Genomic DNA, 23,608 nt, shown 5'->3' on the forward strand with positions numbered 1-23,608 from the left:
CACTTCTGAAAATGGGTTAACAGTACTCCCTGAGAATCCCAAAATATGGTAAGCATAACCTTAAACTTTTTTGTTGAAAGTGAAGTGGGTTGTTTCCATTTCACTGAAGCACGCTTTGACTCAGGCTGGTAGTGATGCACCCATGATTCATCCCCAGTAGCAATCCTGTTAAGCAAATCTTCTTTTCCATCTGCACAGTGTAAGAGATGTTGCACGAACAGACCCATTCGGCTCATTTTTCTCAGTCCTTCAGTTCTCTGGGCAATCACAATGTGCAGAGTTTCTGAAACTTCAAACAAGCATGCATTATGCTGCATGCTTAAGCATGGGAACATCCTAGTGCAGTTGCTACACTGGCTATCATTATCCTCCTGTCCAGTCAAATCAACTCTTCCACCTGCTCCACGGTTGCTTCTTTCACAATCTCAACAGGGCAAACTGGACGGGCATCATCTGCAACTTTCGAACGTTCTTGAGAGAATTTCTCGACCCAATCGTAAAACATTTTACGAGACAAGCATTCCCACCATAAACAGGAAACATGTCTTTATGAATATTCTTTGTATTGGGTCTTTCTGTCCACATTCTTCAAACATGATCACCATTTGGATTACTGAAACAGGTCTCTGAACATGTGCATTCACATCTGCTATCCAGACTCTCATGAAGCTGTATTGTGCTGCTACCTAGTGATACATATAGAGAACCTATTATGTCCATTACAGCTGTTTTACTTCCATTTGTGACCTATTTACTGACTCTCCCTCATACAGTATAACACATGGAAGGTTGTAAAAATCCACAGAAGTGATATCTAGCTTAACAACTAAGGTTCAAATCAGCTACCTCTCAAATTTAAGTAAGCTGCACAGTCCCTGTTAACTTGCTCAATGCTGAAAACCTATAGGAACTGAACAAAATGTGAGAAGCAACAATGTTCATGACTTAAATTTTGAAGGTCCAGTTTCAAATGTCTGCTTGGACACCAACTATCCCGAGTTCTTCTGTGGTTTTCCTAAGTCCTGCAAAGAAATTACTGGAATAGCACTTGGAATAAGCCATAATTACTTCTTCCCTACTCCTATCAAGTTCGCTGAACATGATCACAATCTGACTCTAAATAGCTCCAGCAATTGTTACGCCATTCTTAATTGATGTATGATCCATCCATCCACCCACAGCTAACACAAGGCATACAAATTGTCACTGCTTCAGAGAGTGTGAGGAAGTTACTTGTGGTGGGGCAATGACTCCACCGAAGACAATAGTGACTACCTCTACAGGATGTGCTTCAGCTACAAGGCTACTTTTCACATCTTGGGTAAAGTTAAATTGTCATATCTGGGGAGCTCGGAATCCTCATGATGTGAGGGAACATGAGTGGGATAGCTCATAACTGAAAGTTCCATGACGATTAATATGTGTTGTGTTGTGTACCTCAGTATGCTAGAGAGCTAAGCTGTGCCACAGGTACCTGACAGATACATCTTCCAGCAAGATGGGGCACCACCGCATTTCTGAACACCTGTCACTGAGCTCCTCAATAAGCAATTCACATGAATATAGATCAATTAAGGTGGCCCCATTCTGTATCTCTCTTCATGACCTGATCTGACAACCCCTGGCTGTTCTGTGCTGTAGGATGATCAATGCAGCAGCATAACTTCACAGATGTCAAGTCACACCTGGACAGAGACAGCACATTGGTTGGATGTCTATCATGCCACAAGGGGAGCATACATTGATATCTACTGTCACAGCAAAAATATATTTGGTAATTTTTTTATATTTTTCCCCTCAAACAGCTTGCATGTATCTTCACTGGGACTAAAGTTATTCTGTTTATTTGTCAGCTGCGTTCAATTTGGATATCCTGTTATATTGGGGCCACAAATTACACACCTGAATATTGTGTAGCAACAGACTCAATTCTTCCCACGTTTATATTGTTCCTGTACATGGAACATATATTCCTTGTGATTTGAGATTTCAAATACATACATACATACATACATACTTACTTACTCATGGAGCTGAGCCCTCCTGGAGGAGCCACCAATTCTGCAGCTACTCAAGAATTTCCCAGCATTTTATGGAACCCGAAGGTTCATCACCATGTTCACAAGAGCCCTCCACTGGTCCTTATCCTGGGCTAGATCTATCCAATCCATACCATCCCATTCTATCTCTCTAAGATCCATTCTAATATTGTCCACCCACCTACGCCTTGGTCTTCCCTGTGGTCTCTTTCCTTCTGGCTTTCCCACCAATATCCTATATGCATTCCTCGTCTCCCCCATTCGTGCTACATGACCTGCCCACCTCATCCTCCTTGACTTGATCATTCTAATTATACTTGGAGAAGAGTACAAGTTATGAAGCTCCTCATTATGCAGTTTTCTAAAGTAGATATACAAACTGGATAAATTTCACTTCAGTCAGTACAGGTCAAACACAATGCATATTAAAATAGAATTTCATCACATGTAAAATAAAATTAAAGAACCCTTAAATGAATGTAGAAGTATAATGGGTGAGCCTTCTGGGCCCTTGCACAGTGACCACAGTGGTCTATTGCGACTTAAAAGAACCCTTACAGAAATCTTTTTACATGCATGAATTGTAGGTCTGATTATAACTTTAATTTGAAAATCAGCATAAAGCCCACTGATATTTAAACAAAAGGCTATTAAAAACAAACTCTGTCAACAATTTTTGACATCAATAACATGAAAAATGAAGGAAAGACAACTGTACTAAAATAATGGACTTGGCAGAATAACAATGCAACAAGTGATGCTGGTACCTACAAGAAGTATTTCTGGCAAAAACAGACACAACATAACACAAGTATAAATTCCACTGTTGCCATATTCTGCTCCTATACATAACTATCATGAACCTTGAATATACGTATTAGTTTATTCCTGGTATCTTCTGTTCATATTCATAACCACTTGCTAAAATAAGTAACACCAGAAGAGCAAGACTTATTCATTGTGTTGTACATTAAATTAAATTCAAGGCCAAATAGTTTATGCATATATTTGTTTGTAGTTTATTTAATGACACAGTCAGTAACTCAGACTACACCATGTCAAATGATTGATGATAGAGAATTATGAGGTGACAAGAAAGTAGTAAAGGCCTGACTTAAGGTTCACTTAGTGGCCTCCGTAGTCTAGAGGTAATGTTCCCACCTCATGACTCGTGGTACGCGGTTCAAACCCGGCGGAGGTCGTGGAATTTTTAAGGGCGGAAAAATTCAGGGAACAAGTCCTCCGGGAGGGACTTTAAGCCGTGGGTCCCGTGTCATAGCTTTACGGCATGTAAAAGAACCTCATATCTCCTAAGGAGGTCACTGAGCCAAATTCAAGGACGTTTCCCTCCCAACAGTAGTCTCTAATGCCTCTTATAGATGGGGAAGCATTATAGATACCGCCAAGCCAGTAGAGAACTCGCTGGCTCGGTCGGGACTGATGGTACGCACCAATATCGGTAGGGTATAGAGACTGGTAGAATATCATAGAGGGAAGCACAATAGATCAAACTGGTCGTGGTGCACAGGGTGACCCACCCTCTCCAATAACTAACTAACTAAGGTTCACTTCAAGTGTTTGACTGACAAGACTTAGGAAAGCAATGAAAAACCCCAGTCAGGATAGTCAGTGCCCTGGCTGAAATCTGATCCAGATATCTCCTACATACAAGTCAGATGCATTATGGCCTGGGACAGGTTGCTCATAGTTTCATGCATATACATTGGGTAGCCTCTGTAATGTTGATTAATTATGTCAAGACTTTGTATCTGTTACAAATTAACATGAAGACCAATGGTGTACAAAATCACAAAAGATGCATTTGGAAATTTTATTTATTCCAAACAAGAGCACTGTATTGTCTTTCTCTTGGAATAAACTGACAGGAGGTGTCACAGTGCCATCCATTCAATGATGCTTTGGATGTCTCCCCAAAATGTATTCACATCACACTGATAGTGAAGTTTCTCCTGCTGAAGTATGTTTCAGTTATTTTCCACCATCATGAAACAAACAGTAGGGAAAGCTGTGCAATTCCAGTTTCTCTATCACACTGTGCAATGGCACTGAAGCAGTAACACTGATAGAACATAGAAGTCCCTTAGTCAGACTTGCAGAATGTCCAGCCTTGTCAGCATTTCTCTTCTTCTTAAATCCTCTCAATGCCTCTCTTTGCAGACCCCATCTAAGTAACTAAGTAATAAATTAATTACCTAGCTACTTATATATTTAGCAAAGCACTGAAGCTCAGTACTGCTATTACCAAAGTCTACAACCTTTTCTTCGTGGTAAAAAAGTAAGTCAAGCGAGAAATCAGCATGAATGAGGCAGCAAGCACAGGAAACTGTGTGCAAAACACCCAGGATCTATAAAGGCTAGGTGGAACTTGCAAGTCAAAGCCTGTTTCCATTGGTTATCCCTGAGAAGCAGTGTAAACCAAAAGGAGACAAGAAAGGTAAATATGAGGTTTGCTCTGCTTGCCTGTTGCTTCAAACTGGATTCTTGATTGGCTTACTCTTCAGCCTAGATGCCAGAGGCAATATTTCCCATTGAAACATCAGTCAACTTTCACCAAACTAGAAAACATACCCCAGAAAACAGAACTCTTCAGTCACTCCTGTGAGAACATAAAATTGAGCTTGCAAATTATTTCCTGTTCCCCAAGTAAAAGGACTGTGTTTTGAAACCATAAAAAACTGATAAAACTATTGTTTTGTACATCCCTTGAAATGCAGTGTTTTGAAAAACAGAAAGTTTAATAGAAATCACTCTTCGGATGAACTATCTTTAATTGCACCATCCAAACACCCTAATATATGCATATCTGACTAGTAAAATTTTCTGCTGAATTTGTTACAAAAGATAAAATTGGTATTCAAACTGCTATGCAAGCTCTTAATATGAAACACATTGCATGTTACAGTGCATGGTGTGTCTGCATTTATCAGCAGGGGCAGCTGCATGTACAAATCCAATATGACAAATGTCAGACATGGAGTAATCACTTCAGTGACTTCAACCCTCGGAGCAATTTTGTTTCCTGTTAACCTAGTCAACATCTTCACTAATGTCTCCCTCTCTACAAACCGGGGTGCAGGCAACCATACAAAAGAAAATCCTGTAGATGTACGTTACTGTACAAGTACCAGAAATATGTTAAAATACAATCTGGTAGCATTCTAAAGGTGATACAAAGGTCTGTTACTAACTGATGATGCGCACCCTCCTTCTCATCGCAGATAAGGACAATTTGTCAATATTACTCTCAGTCTAAGAGTGAGACTTCACACACCCCATTTGAATGCTAATTTAATTCTTGTAGAATACAAGGTTCTCACAGCAAGGGCTATAAAGAGTTCTATCTTCTGGAATAAAACGCTGCATAGTCCATTGAAAGTCAACTGATGTTTCACAGGAACACATTGTCTCCATCTTCAGGGCTGAAGAATAAGCCTCAAGATGGAGGTGACATGGTCTCTAAACATCAGGTGACTTTCAACAGACTACATGGCACTACTACTCAGAATACAGGGCTCTTCAACTGACTCTTGTCTGAAACTGTGTTATGATGTATTATAAACATGGAAAGATACAGAGGCCTTTTAATCACTGTTTTCTTGGATGCAATGTCATGTAGTCTGGTTTCGGATGAACTTGCTACCTCCATCTTCAGGGTCCTCCCTCTGATGTTTATCATGTTTTGTAAGAATGCTAGCAAACATCTAACAAACCATATGGTGTTACATTCCAGAAGACAGAAATCTTCACATTTACCAGTGCAACAGCTTCACATCTCACAAAGACGTTTTAAATTTTAAATAAATTTTATTCAGAGAAGACTATCATCTACTGGGATGGATGAGAGGAGTTGTGTGACTCCTACAGTCATGACACCTATAGGAACTGGGACCAAGAACAATGATGTTGGCAAGGGCCAGCAGCAATTTACCTGACTCAACCCTGGGATGTGTAGTTTGGCAGAATTTCATCCTTTAACAGACTACATGGGATCACAGGCAGGACAACAGTAGTTTTCGTAGTAACTGCTGTGAGAACCTTAATTCCAAACAATTTTATTTATTCCATGCAGAGAAATACTGTGCATAAAGAAGTTGTTGCAGCTCTTGGGCCCTCTTGACCTGCGTGGGACACCGTATGAAATATTTCCCACATACTCCCTTATGAGACTTCACACACTGACTAAGAATACAAGTTCCACTGGTTCAGATCCGCTGCTACAGTGGCTAATCCAAGTTATGATGACACATTGTAGATCGGTGTTCATATGTCCTTTATGACTTGACTTGCATTCCTCCATAAGGGAACAGAGTTGATGCACATATTTCTCAAATTTCTGTGTATGTGTGGTGCACATGTCTTCTCATGAGACATATCATGGTGAAGAGCACAAGTTTTGAGAAAAGTCATTTAGACATTATTTCACAAAACTTCTTGACCTCTGTGAGAAGCTAATTATATTATAATTCCCAGCCATTACTTCAGAATTATGACCTGTCGCTTTAAAAGAACTAAAGGGGTATTATCACTACTGCTACATGCGTCAATTTGGAACACACAAGCATGCTGTTAGTGCAGGAAGAAGCAAGCAAGAAAACTTATATGTGACCTAAATTTTTATTGGAAATTGATACACAAATACATGTGAAGATTACAACAAAAACCACCACCAACTTCAGACAACACAAATTTACTGCATGACACATCAGCTGTTCTTGCAGTGAGGGGCTACAGACTGCAGAAATTTCTCAGTTAATGCAGCAGTCATGTTTCTTACAACTTCTGGGTTAGTCTGAATGCATTAATTTTGCCACCTGCAATTTTGGTGAGTCTAATCACTCTAAGAGCTCTGAAATGTGACCAGTTCCAAGCTGAAATAGTTTACCTGTAAAGATATAAAGTTGTCTGCTGTGTCAGCAAGCACATTATGAAGTCGCATAGGAAATAATATAGGAAAATCTTCAGAAAATCCTTAATCTTTACACTAGGTGAAGGTAAGTGACCTTCATCATGCTCTGGCCTCTGTAATCCTTTGTAAAGGGCCCTGTGGGCAGGCCATAAAGCTAATTTAAAAGTACAGGGGGGAATGTGAAATCAACTCCTGCTGAGAATCAAAGATCAGTCTTTCAGCCCATAGCCTGTCAATACTGACCGAGCTATTTGGGATCTAACTTACTGCAGGAGGATAATTTAACTATAGAGAATATTCTGTGATAACAGTGAGACATTTCTTTTGTTGTATTTTAGTATAGGCATTTTAATGTATATAAAATCAAACATTCTGAGAATGGATTAAGCGAGAAATCATTGCAGTAACAGTTTGAACTTGTTCTGCTGAGATGAGATAATAAAAACACACAATAAACCAATACTAATGGCACAAGAACAGTAGTATCATATTGGCAGAGCACTTGCAGCCTTACCAATGGCAATTCTTTCAGTTCAAACTGATGATGCAACAGATCATCAGAGTTGTGATTTATACAAAGGGGAAGTCACAGAACTGTGCTGGGGCATACATAACCTTTCTGCTATGCATGCTCACTGTGTGGGTTGCCATATTTTATACTCAGTAGTTGTGCCAATATAAGGCTGCTTAAAGACTGCAGAATAAAGTCTACAGTTCTGCTTACAGTATCTGCCTTCTATATCTCTCTGATCTAATTATATCTCTATTTAGCAACAGGGTCCATAATTCCCCTCACCATCAGGGTGCACCAAACACTGACTTTTACAGAATGGAACTTCATGTGAAAGATTTGCATATTCTATGCTGCGGCATTTGTTACCTTCTCTGTTCTCATGCGCATTTAAATAAAACTAAGCCTTGTATGAAAAGAAAAATGTCAATTCAGAATAGAGTTCACCATCATGAACTGACTGAAGATACAAGTCACAGAAAATGTTTGGTTTCATGAACTGTGACTTTACACTATAAGGCTGTAGTTTCAAATAATGTTGTTATGGCCCTTACAGTTCCTTTTGTCGAGAGTCTTGCAAGGTGAATGTTTATGTGAAGGTTCAACATTGCCCAACTTTTCTTGTGTTAACACTTTCCTGTCCATTAACATGCCAATTGTTTTCACTGTACTGAGAAGATTCTGAATAGTTTTCAGTGGGGAACTACAACTCCAGGAAACTTTCTTCTGTATTTTCTCTGACACTTCACATAATATTAAAATAAAATTCCTGATACCCTGATGTAAATATGTCTAACTAAAAGGGAATCTTGCAAGATGCACAACAAAATGAAAAGTATGGCCTTATAAAGCCATAGATGTGTCTACTTCGCAGCCATAAGATCTAGTAATCTCTGTAACTGATATCTCTAGTAAGTTCACATTGGAAAGCTTAATTCTGTGTTAACCTTTTTTTAGGTTCTGCTCAAATGGACAGAAGAACACAGAAGATAACAGATGAATGTATGAATGAATGAACGTATAAGGGGTGGGCCTTCTCAGCCCTTGCACTGTGACCTACAGTGGTCTATTGTGCTTTAGATAAGAGAAACTGGAGCACAGGGATTCACATCTTACACAGGAAGTTCCACTTCATCATGTACAAGTCTGCGTCTGGTGTGCAGCTGGTGTACAGTGGATTATGGATCTCACATTGTATGCAGATATGAGAGCTATATACGGAAGATACTAGAAGTGAACCATTAGCCTTCACTCTACAATGTCCATGCAATCTCATACTGCCACAGCTGAGGAAGGAAAGGCAGAAACCCAAACACTGCCCACGAAAAGGGGAAAGACAATGTCTGAGCACAGTTGCCAAATGTCCTCCTTCTATTATATATGTCGTGAATAAAAGCAGAACAAATATCACTGAACACATTCTGAGAATCCATCTATCTGTTACACGGCCACATATACATTAACTGCAATGTTCTAATGACATACTTTCAGGCTCTCATGGTGCTGATGTTAATTTTTATGTTCACTTTTGGGGGATGACACCATGTTGTGATGTCTGTCTGTCAATGTTTTAAAAAAAATAGCAGTCATCTTCAAGGCAAACTGACTAAACAGTAGTCATGCACTATGTTCGTAAGTTTGGGCCATCAGGCTGTGGGAACCTGTTCACTCACATTGCTGGATATCTGACCAAGAGGGACAAAGCCTGGCCAGTTTTCGTAACCTTCTAAATGTGGGGACTGAGAGAAATGTGTGTGATGTGTGAAGAGAGGGGAAGGCAACATGTGTAAATGCACATTCTCTCTCTCTCTCCTTTGGTAAGGCCTGAGGTTTCCACAGAAGTGACAGTTCATACTATTGCCTTCCAAGTAATGATCTAATGTTGTAGTATGGTAGATGGTGTCCACTGGTCAGCTTACACCACAGTGATCACCTGCAGACTACAACATGGTGTCATTACCCAGAAGACAACAAGATGAAATAAAGCCTCCGGTCACACATCAATCAGAGGAACTACCTCATAAGCGGCAGAGCCATAGTCATTTTGCCAAGCTGACGGCAGCAGAGTTCTTGAAACCCCCAACAAACCAGTCCACCATAATTCTGCGTCATCACCCAAGATATGAAATATATTTTCATATTACTTCTAAAATAACAGACAGTCTCAATGTTACTGCTGACAACCTCATGATGATAAACGAACTTAGGCAGACATCGGTCTGTTGGTCCCTTCTGCAACCCCTCACTCCTTACAACACATACTGCCTTACACCAAGCATCCTCGGATAAATGCAGGCCAGTGTAAGAGATATTCTTTAGCATTCTGAACAACTCAATCCAAGTTACTTGATGCAACTGCTTTAAACTTATGTTCAGGAAACATTTATTGTGTAAACTGACATAGAAAAATATTCAATACGTTTAATTTGTAAATATACATATATACACACACACATACAAACACACACGCACACAAAATTCGTTTTCTGTAAATGGGGAGTCTGAAAAGAAACATGAATGTGCATGTATGTGTGTTTTAGCTTGGAAGTTCCCACAGCCACCATATTGGTACCAATAATATGGGGTTCAGATAAGTACATGTCCATATCTGAATCATGGAATGAATGGACATGCAGCTCTGTTATTTGGTTAAGAGTGGTTGGTTGGCTTCTGGTGCCTCCTAAGGTCTGCAAGGATATGTGATCAGAGATTCATGTCAACTGGGCCCACCTACAGTTTAACAAGGGGTCTGAAACCGTGCAGGTGCGCGCATGTGTGTGTGGGTGTGTGTACGTGGGGGGGGGCGTATTTTTCAATTCTTCGTATATCCAAAGTCCTATTTTCAGTACAGCTGAAGGTTTCAGCATGTGAGCAAAAGAATTTTTATACACATTTTACATATGACGCACTTCAGAAATGTCTCAATAAGAGCTCCAGGTCATACTGAAACACCATCCCATCCTGTTACTGTTACAAGTTGCCGAATGAATTACTTTATGCAGGAGCCTGGGAGTCTGATCAAATTCTAATATACACATAAAGTGACTGGAAAATTTTAAATGCTCTCCTGTATTCCACAGCAACTATTAAACACCAGACAGGGAAATGTGAAGTCACTACTAAACACTACACAAAATCTATCTTGTTGCATGAATGTGAAACACTGGTAACAACACCAGGTTAACTGAAACAGCTTATCTATGAGGAAATTACAAGAGGATCCACAGATTTGGGAATTATTAAAAGCTGCAGAAAGGTCTAGTGACCTAGCATTTTCACAGATGAGAGTCCTAGGCAAGCATACATACACTGAATTCTCAAGTACACTGTACAACTTTGAATATAATGCTGCATGGAATGTTAAACTGCAATGTTATTATTGTGATTTTGGAGGGATGTGAACTAAAGCAGCCATTACATATTTCATGGTCCTCTCTCAGTAGTGAATGGAGCCAGGATAGCAGAGTTGGTATAGCGACTGGCTATGGGTTGAACAATGAGGTCAGAGTTCAAGCACCAGCAGGGTGAACAATTTTCTCTTCTCCACAACATCCAGGCCAGTTCTGGGGTCCACCCAGCCTCCTATCCAATGTGTACTGGGGGTGTGTAGCTGACCACTCACCTCCAACTAATGTCTAGGTCAAGAAAATGTGGATCTATTCATCCACTCCCCTATATGTCTTCATGGTGTAGTGCTTAATTAGTTAGCCACAGGGACAACTTTACCTTTACCTCTCAGTATTTTCCTGGATGTATTATGGTAGACAAAAAAAGAATCTCTGACTATCTCATCATCTGCATGTGATTGTTTAGTGTGTGTGTGCGTGCATGCGTGCGTGCAGGTTCAGTCTCAAAGAGGAAATATTTCTTTCATATTCATCCCTCATACCCCTTTTTCTTTAATTTATCCCTTTCATACATTTATTGCCTTTCTTCCTTTCTCATCCCTTCTATTTTTCTGCCCTTCTGTCATTTGTTTACTCCTTACTTCATTCTCCTTCATGGGTAAGCAGATTAACTATGTACTGCTCAAATCATGCTGTTACACCAGAAAACAATGAAAAATATTGGTTGTGATATACAGCACCTTATTTCAACATTTTTCCTGAGGTCTGCACAAGCAAACAAACATTACAAGCACACATAAATACACACAATGGCTTCTATAGTACAGATGATGCTGACAACAAATTTGGAATGGTTCAGTTTAAAGCATGATGCAGTCACATAATACATAGGTATCACACTCAGCAGGCCCAAGGATACCGTGGATAAGGCAGCAACATGTCTTACATTCAAGTAAATTTGTGCTTACAGGTTGTTAACAATTTGTAATGCTAAATAAATGCCACAGCAAATGGTACCATCTACCTACCAACTAGCGATTAACACAATTTTACCAACAAACAATTCTAAATTACAAAATAATCTTAAATTAAAAAAAAAAGAAACAAAGTGGGGCAGTACAAATAAAAATAAGGTGGCAACATGCTCTGTCATCACTTACAGAGTGAGTGAAGTTGCTCCTCAGAGTAGCCTGAACAAAAAGAATGTCAGCTTATCAGTTGCTGTGCCCGCCACCTCTTGCACCCCTTTGTTCCCACCACAAATTGTCTGTCTGTCCATTTGCACCAAGAGAGAAATGACAGTGGGAAAAAGATATGCCTTCTGTGAAGACAAAAGAAAAATATTTGGAGTCCGTGACGTTTCATGTCCACATTATTAAAACATGGGTGATATAATTTTCTTACGCAAGTACTACAGTGGAATTACAAACTGAGTGCTTCTCCCATGAGGCAATTTCATCTCAGAAGGAAAACTGTGCACACTTCAAAGTGGATGAACCATTAACTGTAACTCTGTCAATTTTTAAAAAATAATGTCACAGAAAATAATTCTGAATAGTTCTGCATAAACAGCTGTTCCTGAACAAAGCATCAACACAGCCTCCTCGGTGCAAATGACAGTGATTAGTTGTTTACTCCACCCTTTCCTGGCAGTCTTGGTCATCCATACCTATTTCCTGCAGGGCGGTGATGTTGGGGGTGCCCACCCCCCTGGCAGCAGCCGCGTGCTTCTCGAGGTTGGGGGCACTGCGGCTCCACCGCTTTGGCCCGCCCGGAACTCCGTCTACCACCCGTGTAATGATCTGCCCACGTTCTCGCTGATGCAGTGTGCTCGGCCCCCACGTCTTACCCTTCACCCCATCAGCAGGGACTACCAACACAAGAATAATTAAGTCTAGTTCTTCCTATCAGAAACCCACTTATCCTTCCCTGCATCCTTCCCTTGACATCCATCAACACACTCTTCTTACAGAACAGTCAGCTATATAATAACTTAACCCAAACCCTGTCCAACCGTTTGAGCCTTGCCTTTTAGTGTGAGAATACTTGTACTTACAAATTACCTTCATTCTGTGACAAACAGAAGTTTATTAAAAAACTATAAATAAACAAATTAAACAAACTTTCTACATAAAAACGCCATGCTACAAAGCAAAACACACTTTAGCACCATGCTCTCGAAAAGTGCAATACTCCAGTCAAAGTGAAAGCAGTGTTTCTCTGTACTCTGATGAAAATACAAAGCATATGTCAGCATCTCTACTGACTCTCCTTGCAATATAACATTAATCTCCACCTGCAGCGTGGGACAGAGTCCTCCTGCTGGCTAGGCTAGAGAGAAAAACACTGCTCCAAGAACGAAACCAATTCAAGTGAACTGCTCTACTACACACTGAAATCTGGTACTCACGTGCAATAGCACGCAGACGTGGGATACTAGGTGACCCAGGTGGGCTGTTTGGGCTTGATGGGTTGCGAGGCTTCCGATCTGGTGCAGTATGTTGTACAGTGAAGGTGTGCCGAAAATCTGCAAAAACAGACACAATAGCACAAATACCAAAATATGTATTCACCAGATGTCATTACTTAAGTCAACTTAAGTCACTTTCTTATCAGTGGACTGATTTTGGCAGACAAATTGCCCAGCCTCCTTATTCACAAGGTTTGACACCAACTGATATTCACACAAGGATATGGTATAAGTGAACTAAAGAACAAAGTCACTGGGACCATCACATCCAATAAAATCATGTGTGAACAGATTAAATATTAACTAACTTCTTGGAGCCGAACCCTTCTTGAGAAGCTGCCAGTTGCAGAGCTACTCAATAATCTTCCAACATTTTATAGAACCCAATGGTTCATTACCATGTTCACAAGAGCCCAAGACTGGTCCCTATCCAGGGCCAGAACAATCCAGCACATATCTCCCCACTTTATCTTTCTAACATCCATTTTAATGTTATCCTCTCACCTACATCTTTGTCTTCCTAGTGGTCCCTTTCCTTCTGCCTTTCACGCCAAAAACCTACATGCTTCTGTTTTTCATCCATGCATGCTACATATCCTACTCATCTCATTCTCCTTGACTTGACCATTCTAATTATACTTGGCAAAGTGTACAAGTTACGAAGCTCCTCATTACGGTCACTGCCCCACAAAAACAAAAAACAAAACAAAAAACTCCATGGTCTATAGTCCACGAGCGAACTATACCAACCAAGCAACTGCCGCCTGTCATCGAAGTTAGTGCCAACTTTAGCAGACAGAGGGTGTCACACGGTCAGTGCAATGGATCCCCACAGCCAGTCCATCTCGGTTTTCTGGACAGGAGCCACTATTTCTTTGAAATAGCTCCCCAATTATCCGCTTGAGGCTGAGTGGATGCCATTCCAGACCCACTACTTCTCAGAAAATCTGGTAGTGCTGGGAATCAACTCAGGATCTCTGGATCTGTAGCCAGGAACTCTGACCACTAGACCACAGAAGCGGTCGGTCACTGCCCTAAAACTTCTTTAATGTTTTGAGATGGGACCTCTCATACAAAATTCTTGTGTTGTTTGTTTACTCACTGCCAGTCTCTCCCTAATGCTCTCCACCACCAGCTAATGGTCAAGACCTCTCCCCTGAAAGACTGGAAGATATTGTGTACTCATGCACTTGGATGTCACTGCCTGCCTATCAAATTATGGTCAATTTGACTGTGAGGCTTTCCATCAGGAGATGTCCATATAAACTTATGAATGTTAAGATGTCAGTTTGTTGTACTTTTGAAAATCAGATTTTTGGATACGTCGAAGTTACTACCCTACTTCCATTAGCATTATTAATTTCGTGTGAACTCTCATTCCCAACTGTCTTCGAAAATATCTTCCCTGCCCACTTTGCCACTGTAATCTCCTAACAAAATTTTCTGTGGTACTTAGGGAATTTATTGAATACACTGAGATGAAATATTAGTACATTAAATTAGGTAAATATATTTTTACTTTTCTACAGCTGGGATTCAATTCCCAGCAGGGAAAACAGGTTTCTCTCTTCTCCACAGCGCAGAGACCAGCTCTGGGACCCACCGAGCCTTCTATGCAGTGGGTACCAGAGCTCTCTCCTTGTAGGTAAAGTGGGCAGGATGTGAAGCTGACCACCCACCTCCATCTAGTGGGTGGTCAAGAATGGTGGAGCTATACCTCCAATCCCTGACACCACTAGTTTCCTGAAGGTACCACCTATGCAGTTTTATTTAGGGATACAATTTCCTTAAAGTCCCGATCAAAGTCGATATGCGGTCTAAGGCATGAACTGTCTTTGCTTGCTTGAACGCTGGGATGGTGGGTTTGAATCCACTCAGGGCATGAATGTCTGTATGCGTTTATTCCGTGTCTGTGCTGTCCTGTGTGCAGATAGCAGCCTTGTGACAGGCTGATCCCCTGTCCAAGAAGTCCTACTGACTGTGTATATGATAAAGAACCTGAAAAAGGCCAAGGTCCAACAAAAGGACTGTAGAGCCACAGACTGACAGACAGACAGACAAACAGCAAATAGGTAGATAGATTTTCATAAACTGAAATGTCATGAGAGTCATTTTCAAGATTGTCATTTTGTGTTTTGGGGCCCATCTGTAGGGTCCCTACTTTTGGGGCTGGAATATGGAGATTCAAGAGGCATCGACCTAGAATGGATAAACTCTTGAATACTTAGAATTACTTGGTTTTTGGACTTTGCTGATCATCTGGTATTTTAAAAGACACAAAAGAAAAGGTTTCAGAAACTGGATCTGTTTCCATCCTCAGGTGAGGAGGAAACACCTAGATATATTGCGTCGTGTTTTTATTTGTTATCTTAAAAACCAGGACAATGGATATAGTCCAAAAACCCAATATATCAGTGTGTTATACACCATCGTCAGAATCCTATAGTAACTATTAGGAAACACCTAATCCGTTGAATCCCTTAGAAACAATGATCTCTATCATTGGAGCACCCACATCAGTATAACCACAACTATACAACTACCTCAGACCAGGCTATGTCAAAGGGAAATAACAGGAAAATATTAAAAAAAAAACTGTGATAATGCATGCACAGACCTGAAACTAAGAGAGAAGCCATCAAACCAAGTACATGAATACCAATGCATAGGATTAAATGGAGAATATTGTGAACCCATTTTGTGCCTACTGCTAGCGCCTTTTGTGGAGTAAAAATTGAACACTTGTGATTAAAACCTTATAGCAACCCATGAAGAATCTGACCCATCATACTGAGCTTCTCTGTGACTTGGCAACCACACTGCTGATAAGGAGGATCCAGTTGGGAGAAATGTCCAAACTGGCTTGGCTGTTCAGATTGGTAAAGCAAGCCGCATGGGCCGATTCACTGTATTTCCTATACCTGCTGTTACTTTCAATTTCCAAAATCCTAGCTTTATCCCATCTTACCCTATGACCCTCTTCACAGGCATGTTGGTCTAATTTTGATTTTTCTAGAAGACTCTTTGAGATTGCGCCCCATTCACGGAGCCTCATGGCTAAAGCCCTGCCTGTTTTGTGACTCATGAAAACCTGGCCAGAAAGAGATCTGCAACAGATGGCACAGTGCATATATGACATTCAGTGTGAATGTGGCAGACACTACACACATTTTGTGTGCTTCAGACGTGTGCATTAAGGAGCACAAACATAATCAGACCCAAGGTCTGCTCAAAAAACAAAATTAGCCCAAGATGCATATAAAAAGAGGCCACAACATGTTGGAAAGAAGCAAAGGCCTTGCAGACTGAACAAAACACCACCTACAGGAAATACGAGGAATCTGCCCATATGTCACCCAATCAGTAACCCAGCTTGGACGTCTCTCTCATCCAGACTCCTGCTATTGCAGCGGAAGTCAGAGAACTACAAATCTGTCCAGTGCAGACTTTGTGTGAAAGTTGTGTTCTTATGTTGGTACCATAGAGAGAATGTGTCTCCTTAGTGATGACTTATATTCTGCAGTACTCTGATTTTAACAATAGTTGTGAAACAGTGCATGGGCAAAGGTGCTAGGCCTCATGTGTGTGGAGTTTTTAAATATTTTAATGTTTGTCTTAACTCTCACAGATGAGTTATGCTGTGCTTGGTTTATATATCCTCTCTTGTGTTGGTGCTGTTGTCCAGCAACAGGGACTATCTTTATCAATTGGGTCCATCTAAGTAGGCTTTTACCTGATGACAGAGGCAGAATCTAGTCTCCGAAACATTGTGTTTTAAACAAAAAACAGGACAATAGATAATGTCCAGAAATTCTTGAACTAGCGGAGCAATTATCAGCTTTGCAAGAAGAACTCTCCTGCATACAGTTATGATGTGTATGATGTAAAACTTGCTTTCTTGCCAACAGAGAAGAACATGAATAGAAGGTGTTTTAAAATAGAGTTCTAAGGAGAATGTCTGAACTTAAGGAAGCTGATGTAAGAGGATGGTGAAAAGTACACAATAAGAGTCTCATAACCAGGACTCCTCACTACGAGAATATAAGGGTGGGCAAATCAAAGAGAATGACATGAGTGGGCCATGTAGCATGCACAGATGGAAAGACATTGCTGAAGAGGATCTTAAATAAACAGAACATTTGAATGTGAACAAGATTCAAATGTCCCAGGATAGGGTACAGTGTCAGGCCTCCTGATGTACGGTGAAGACATCTGGTGCAATAAAAGCAAACAATATCTTGACTGACAGGAATAACTGGTTTAGAGATTTCTAAATTACTGCAGCGTGTTTTTTTTTGCCACTGAAGGCGCCGTTCAGATTGTTAATTGGTTTATTTAACAACCTACAAGTCTCATCTACAATTAATTACAACAATGTTACGGGTTTACACACTTTATAAACCCTACACACAAATCTGTCCACTCTGTCCTCAGTAGTCTACACGTATTCACAGTACGATACGGGAGCTATTCCAGTATCACTGTGTCACACACTCCCAATTACTTCTCTTGTGAGCCAGGCATCTGCTTCTCACGCTATCACTTCTAATCACACGTTCCGGTATTCTTCTTTCTGCTACCGCTGCTACATTCCAACTGTCTTCGGCGGCTGCTACATTTTAACTGACTTCGTAGGCAGTGTAGTTCTCACATTACCTAGTACCTCACAAATCCAGTCTTAAGCATTACATACTGCTTTTACTTATATGTATTACAAATTATGGAGCTCAAAACATGAGAGTTGCACTTTTAAGCAAAAGTTTCTGAACAGATTAAATTCCACACCTGCACAAATTCAAGGTGACAGGTGGCCATGATGCCTAAATTTTCTTCCTATTATATTACTACCAGAGCATCGCCCATCAAAGGTGATGTAGGAAATCATTTCTTTTCCCTTTTGTATCTTTATCTCATTCCCTCCTTTTTCTCTCATGGTTGCTGTAATCCTTTTATTTGCTCATCATACTCTTATTCCTCTTTCTTCTTCACATTTAAATATGACCCATACCCTGTTCTTCCATTCTTTTATTCCTTTTATATATTTATATCCATCCTTGCTTCTTGTATATTCCTTTCCCATCCATTTTATACATCCATTATATAGTCATTGCTCTCCTGATATCCTAGCAAATGTATGAGACAGCTGCAACAGCAGAAGGCAGTGTTTTAGCAATGGCAGACTACTTTACATCCTTCCCATATCCTGGCAATGTCACACTGAGTTTCCATGAGCATGACAAACTGGCTGTTACTTATATGCAGATATTTCAATTCAAAGGTTCAATGCAGAAATGCTGTGGCTCAGCTTTAATAAATTTTGGAGAGCAAAAAACATTTTTAAAAATTCAAATGAAGTTAAAACAATACCACTGCACTGCTCCTTTTTTGGTGTAACTGTAGGATTATTTGAGCCACCACCATTCTTACACCACTGCACTGCGTTATTTGCTTTTTACATATGAAATAATGCAAAACAAAATTCTGCCTAGAACTGAAGCCACCCCATTGGAACCTTAAACTGTCCTTTTGTTAAAAATGAGGAAATTTCTCACCTTACACATTTTGGTTTTTAGTCCAGTTCACAGTTTCTCGAGGTGGCTCTTGGGTTTACAGGAAATTTGTGCAGGCCTAGTTTAAATAATAGATTAAGTCTTAAATATTACACATTTCTTCAACTGTACTATATAACTGTCATGATTATTCAGACATTTCTCTCTTCCTAATAACCAACACACATATACCAACTGTCTCTTAGACTCTTGGTTCTTGAGTGGACTTTCAAATAAACAGCAGTAATTTTATGTTACCAAAACATTACACAATACACCATGTTCAAAAAATAACAGTGGGGTTTTCATAGGTCTGTGTCTCCAAATACACAAGGGCATCACATTGAATGTTATGCCTTTCTTTACATTCCTCGATTCAAACAGTTTCATGAGCAGCCCACCACAATGCACTGTTACATTCCTTCACTCCCCTTTACATATAATGGAATTTTGTAATGCAACAGTATTTCTTGGAAGATGGAATGGCAGGGATGGTTCAGTTCTGTGTAAACCCAGAAGTGTAGATTTGACATTGCTTGATTTGTGTGTGTGTGTGTGTGTGTGTGTGTGTGTGGAGGGGGGGAACTATTGAAATGATTACTTTCATGTGAACAGAATCTGAGACCTATCATTTGAAAACAAAAAGCAGTAAAGCCATTAGCTAAAGTGGCGATTTTTCCCTTGGTACTTTTGGGGACAGATATTTAAAGTCATTGGTGAGAGCTGGAGAAGGAGGTTACCATTGAAATGGTACATAATACACCCTATAGTCATTTCTTTATATTCATGTTACTGGACAGTATCAATAAATTAGATCTACAAAATGTTGCAAAACCCACAAAACAAAATGATTGTGATAGGATATGGGGAATGAAAATAGTCAAATAGCCTAGTTTCTGTTATCAAAGACTTCACTGCCTTGTATAAAGCTTTCTGAGTTCTAATGATTTCACAATTTGGCTCCTTTGTAATCAATTACTCACAACTGATAGGCTACTCCATAGTCTGCTGCTATCACAGTTCCCAGTTTTTCAAATTGCATTAATTTATTTAACAAACAGGGGACAAAATCAGGCTGGCTGGGACATACATCCTATTTCAGGGGACAAATGGTCACTTTACACTTATCAGGTAACAAGTAATATGCTACGGCATATATGGCAAGAAGTGGAATACTGACTGGGAATGTGTAAGGTTATTTATTAATTATGTCAAAACTATAGCATAGTCAGTAGACAGGCCTGCCTATGGGCTGGACAACCAAGGGAACAGAGTTTGAGTTCAAGTATGGGGCAACAATTTTCTCTTCATGTCATCCAGACCGAGTCTGGGGCCCACCCAGCCTCCTATCCAATGGGTATTGAGGGCTCTTTCCTCAGGGGTAAAGTGGCTGGGGCATGAAGCTGACCACTCACCTCCAATTAGTGCTGAGGTAAAGAAAACGTGGTTCTATACATCCACTCCCCCATACGTCTTCATGACATAGTGCTTAATTATGTAATGTGGATGGAGCAACAGGAAGTACGGGTCACGTGAACTCCGAGTTTCCACGAGTGACGTCACGTACCCCCACTCCTCCCATCATTATGCAACGCTTGGTAAACATCCCTCCCCGCGAGGCTGTGACGTCACGCAACACGTGAGTACATGCAGCGACTATTGCTAGGCAATGCATAGGTAGAAACACCCGACAACAATACTTGATATCTGTTGCCGAGCAGCAACATGTTCTCTATGTTGTCCATGCCAAGCCTAGATAAGGAGCAGCGAACATTATTCAGTAGTAGTGAGCATCACGTTACTAGAGAGAGATACTAGTACTGAGGATGGAGTATTCTGTATGAGTTGAAGTCCACTGTTGTTGAGTTGTATCCAGTGCATGGCAGGGACTCTGGTAGGAGAAGTAATTGTGATACTGCAGATGGCAGTAGTTGTGAAACTGTGAACTGTGTAAGTCTGAGAGCGAATGTGCAATAAATTTGCTAGATCCAAAATGGCGTGAAGTTATTTGTTGCATTACATACCCAACCCAGGGGCAACTCTACCTTTACTATTTGAAGCATGCTTTAAGGAAATATTAATTTTTTGAATATGTTTCTCATTTTTTTAATACTGGTTCTTTAAACCCCACAGTTATTTTTCAGACACTCTCTACACTGATATCTTGAATTCATATCAATATCAAGTGATATCCCTAGATATAATCCACATATGGCTGGAGAACTGAAGGCAGAAAACCTTATTTAAGTTGAAGGACGAAATATATTGCAAGTGTGTCAAACCAAAGTGTCCGGAAAAACAAACGGATCTAAAAAGGACGGCATAAACGGGTAATGTAGGATGTTACATCAATTACAAATTTCATATTTTATATAGGTGACATAGCCCTGAGCCTACAATAGGCTGGACATGTAGCTAGAATATGGATAAAATGAATGCATACACAATTTCTGAAGGAACAACCTTTTGGAAATCGGCCAATGGGAAAACCAAGGAGAGGAGAGAAAATTATTAAATTTGGAAAATAAGTTTTGGGGATGGGAGGGAGATAGAAGTGGCACCAGGCCATGTGCATAGCAAGTTTTGACATCAGTGGTACTGAACATTTGGTTTCTATTACTACAAAGTTTATTGTTGGTATCCTCACCTGAAGGTAGACTAATGTTTTGCCCAGGCTCCTTCTTCAGAATTTTGAGGCGGCCACGTTTGAATTTTCCTTTGCGTTTCTTTGGTGTCGGTGTCTGTTGTTGTATGATCATGATGTGAAGCTCTCGCTCCAAGAGGTCGATCTCACGTGCCGCCAGCTCTTGTTCCCGCTGACGCAGGTGTTCTTCCAGCAGCTTCTGTTGCAACTGTGCCTTCGTCAGTTCTTCTTCGCGACATCGCAGCTCCTGTATGAATACACAATTCATCATACCCAACTTCCACTATATTCAATATTATTTTTACCACACATATAGCGTGTGTTTATAAAGTCATTTTAAATGTGAAAAGTTCTGGACATACACACACTGAAGCAATTCGTGAACATCATTGTAAGGTTTATTCTGTCTTACTTGGGATCAGTTTGTAACCAAGCAAGGTGTCTGAAGTAGTAACACTTCTGTTCTGAGCAGTATTTTGCAGGTGCCTTGTATGAATCTTACCCAGGTCAATGCTTATCCTGACTGAGGTTTTCTGTGGCTCTCCTTACTCCTTCCAGGCAAGAGCTGTGAGTANGCACTAAAACTGTATATTAAAGGTAGGCCTACTCACCAAATTACAGTAGATTACATCAATTGTTGTGCCTTACTGTACCTAGATACGAGTACAGTAATCAGTTATCTTCATCTGTTTCCTGTTACTTGCCCAATACACACTTTCTAAATTACGTTCAATGTCCATATCAGAGAAATTCAGGAATGAAAATGACGTTACATACGAGGTTGATGCATTTGTGCATGTCGTACTAAGCAAGGTATAAAAACAGTTGCTTTATGAGGAATTAGTTCGTACNGCTCCTGTATGAATACACAATTCATCATACCCAACTTCCACTATATTCAATATTATTTTTACCACACATATAGCGTGTGTTTATAAAGTCATTTTAAATGTGAAAAGTTCTGGACNCATTCAATAGCGTGTGTTTATAAAGTCATTTTAAATGTGAAAAGTTCTGGACATACACACAATGAAGCAATTCGTGAACATCATTGTAAGGTTTATTCTGTCTTACTTGGGATCAGTTTGTAACCAAGCAAGGTGTCTGAAGTAGTAACACTTCTGTTCTGAGCAGTATTTTGCAGGTGCCTTGTATGAATCTTACCCAGGTCAATGCTTATCCTGACTGAGGTTTTCTGTGGCTCTCCTTACTCCCTCCAGGCAAGAGCTGAAAGTACCATAACTCAGAAGCAATTCAGAGTACCATAACTCAGGTGCAATCCAATCATTCACCATGCTATAATCTTGGTTATCAACAGTGTTATTAAATAAAATATAAATAAAATCAGATTGGAACTGATATCAATACAATAAAAAATGTTCATAGGAGACTGCTTATGAGAAAGTGTAAACTTTGCAAAACATAACAAGCATACAAGAACCTATCTATCTGAATTGCTTCCAGCAACATTTGAAGTACATGAATCCTGTAAGTGCCTCCATGCAGTTTCATCTGAGAATCTTGTACTCTGCTGGTTTCAGGATGTTTAAGTAATGAGAGGCAGTGCAGTGAAATGCATTCCCTATATCTAATAGCTTCCTTGTTGACTGGTTTGATATAACCTGACCCAATCTCTTTCATCCAAGTGGAAAGTTAAGTTTATAGAATGCAATTTTGTGTAATGAACAGCGAATATTCCTCTCATGTGTAATATGAACTTCAGCCCTGCTACTGTAACTATTCCTTCTCATAAATATATGTGAATGTCATGTTGCTCACTATTTCAAATACAAGTTGTAAAATTTTCTTTTATTCATTAAAAGATCATTTCCTGTAATAATGTGTCAATTATTAGTGCAAATGTGTTGGCTGTATGAGTATACATGATTGTATGGTTATATATGATTGTGCAGTACCATTGCTATGCAACAACTGTGAGAAGGAATGTGTACTGCTTGGTAATGGCCGGTAAACACACAAATAATATCCAACCTATTGCTAGGCAACTACCCATAACAATAGTGGGACTTGTTGGAAGCAGTGTTTTCTGAGGATCTCATGAAGTGGCCGCATGGGCCATTTTAAGTGACTGTGACTCTGGAAATTACGACCCGCTCACTC

General features: G+C 40.0%; 1 protein-coding gene across 3 annotated transcripts in view; it reads right to left on the reverse strand.

The window, feature by feature from the left end:
* Positions 1 to 23,608, reverse strand: part of LOC111874705 — a 178,243-nt gene that overhangs the window by 16,704 nt on the left and 137,931 nt on the right. For 2 of the 3 annotated variants that reach the window (XM_023870427.2, XM_023870426.2), the window contains 4 exons: positions 21,491 to 21,734; positions 13,235 to 13,351; positions 12,494 to 12,694; positions 11,985 to 12,014 (listed from right to left, as the gene is read on the reverse strand). In XM_023870427.2, the coding sequence (XP_023726195.1) occupies positions 11,985 to 12,014; positions 12,494 to 12,694; positions 13,235 to 13,351; positions 21,491 to 21,734 (592 nt within the window). The remainder of the gene's footprint in view (positions 1 to 11,984; positions 12,015 to 12,493; positions 12,695 to 13,234; positions 13,352 to 21,490; positions 21,735 to 23,608) is intronic. The other variant, XM_023870428.2, reaches the window with a different exon arrangement.

The sequence above is a fragment of the Cryptotermes secundus genome, unplaced genomic scaffold (assembly GCF_002891405.2).
Source record: "Cryptotermes secundus unplaced genomic scaffold, Csec_1.0 scaffold302, whole genome shotgun sequence".
NCBI lineage: Eukaryota > Metazoa > Arthropoda > Insecta > Blattodea > Kalotermitidae > Cryptotermes > Cryptotermes secundus.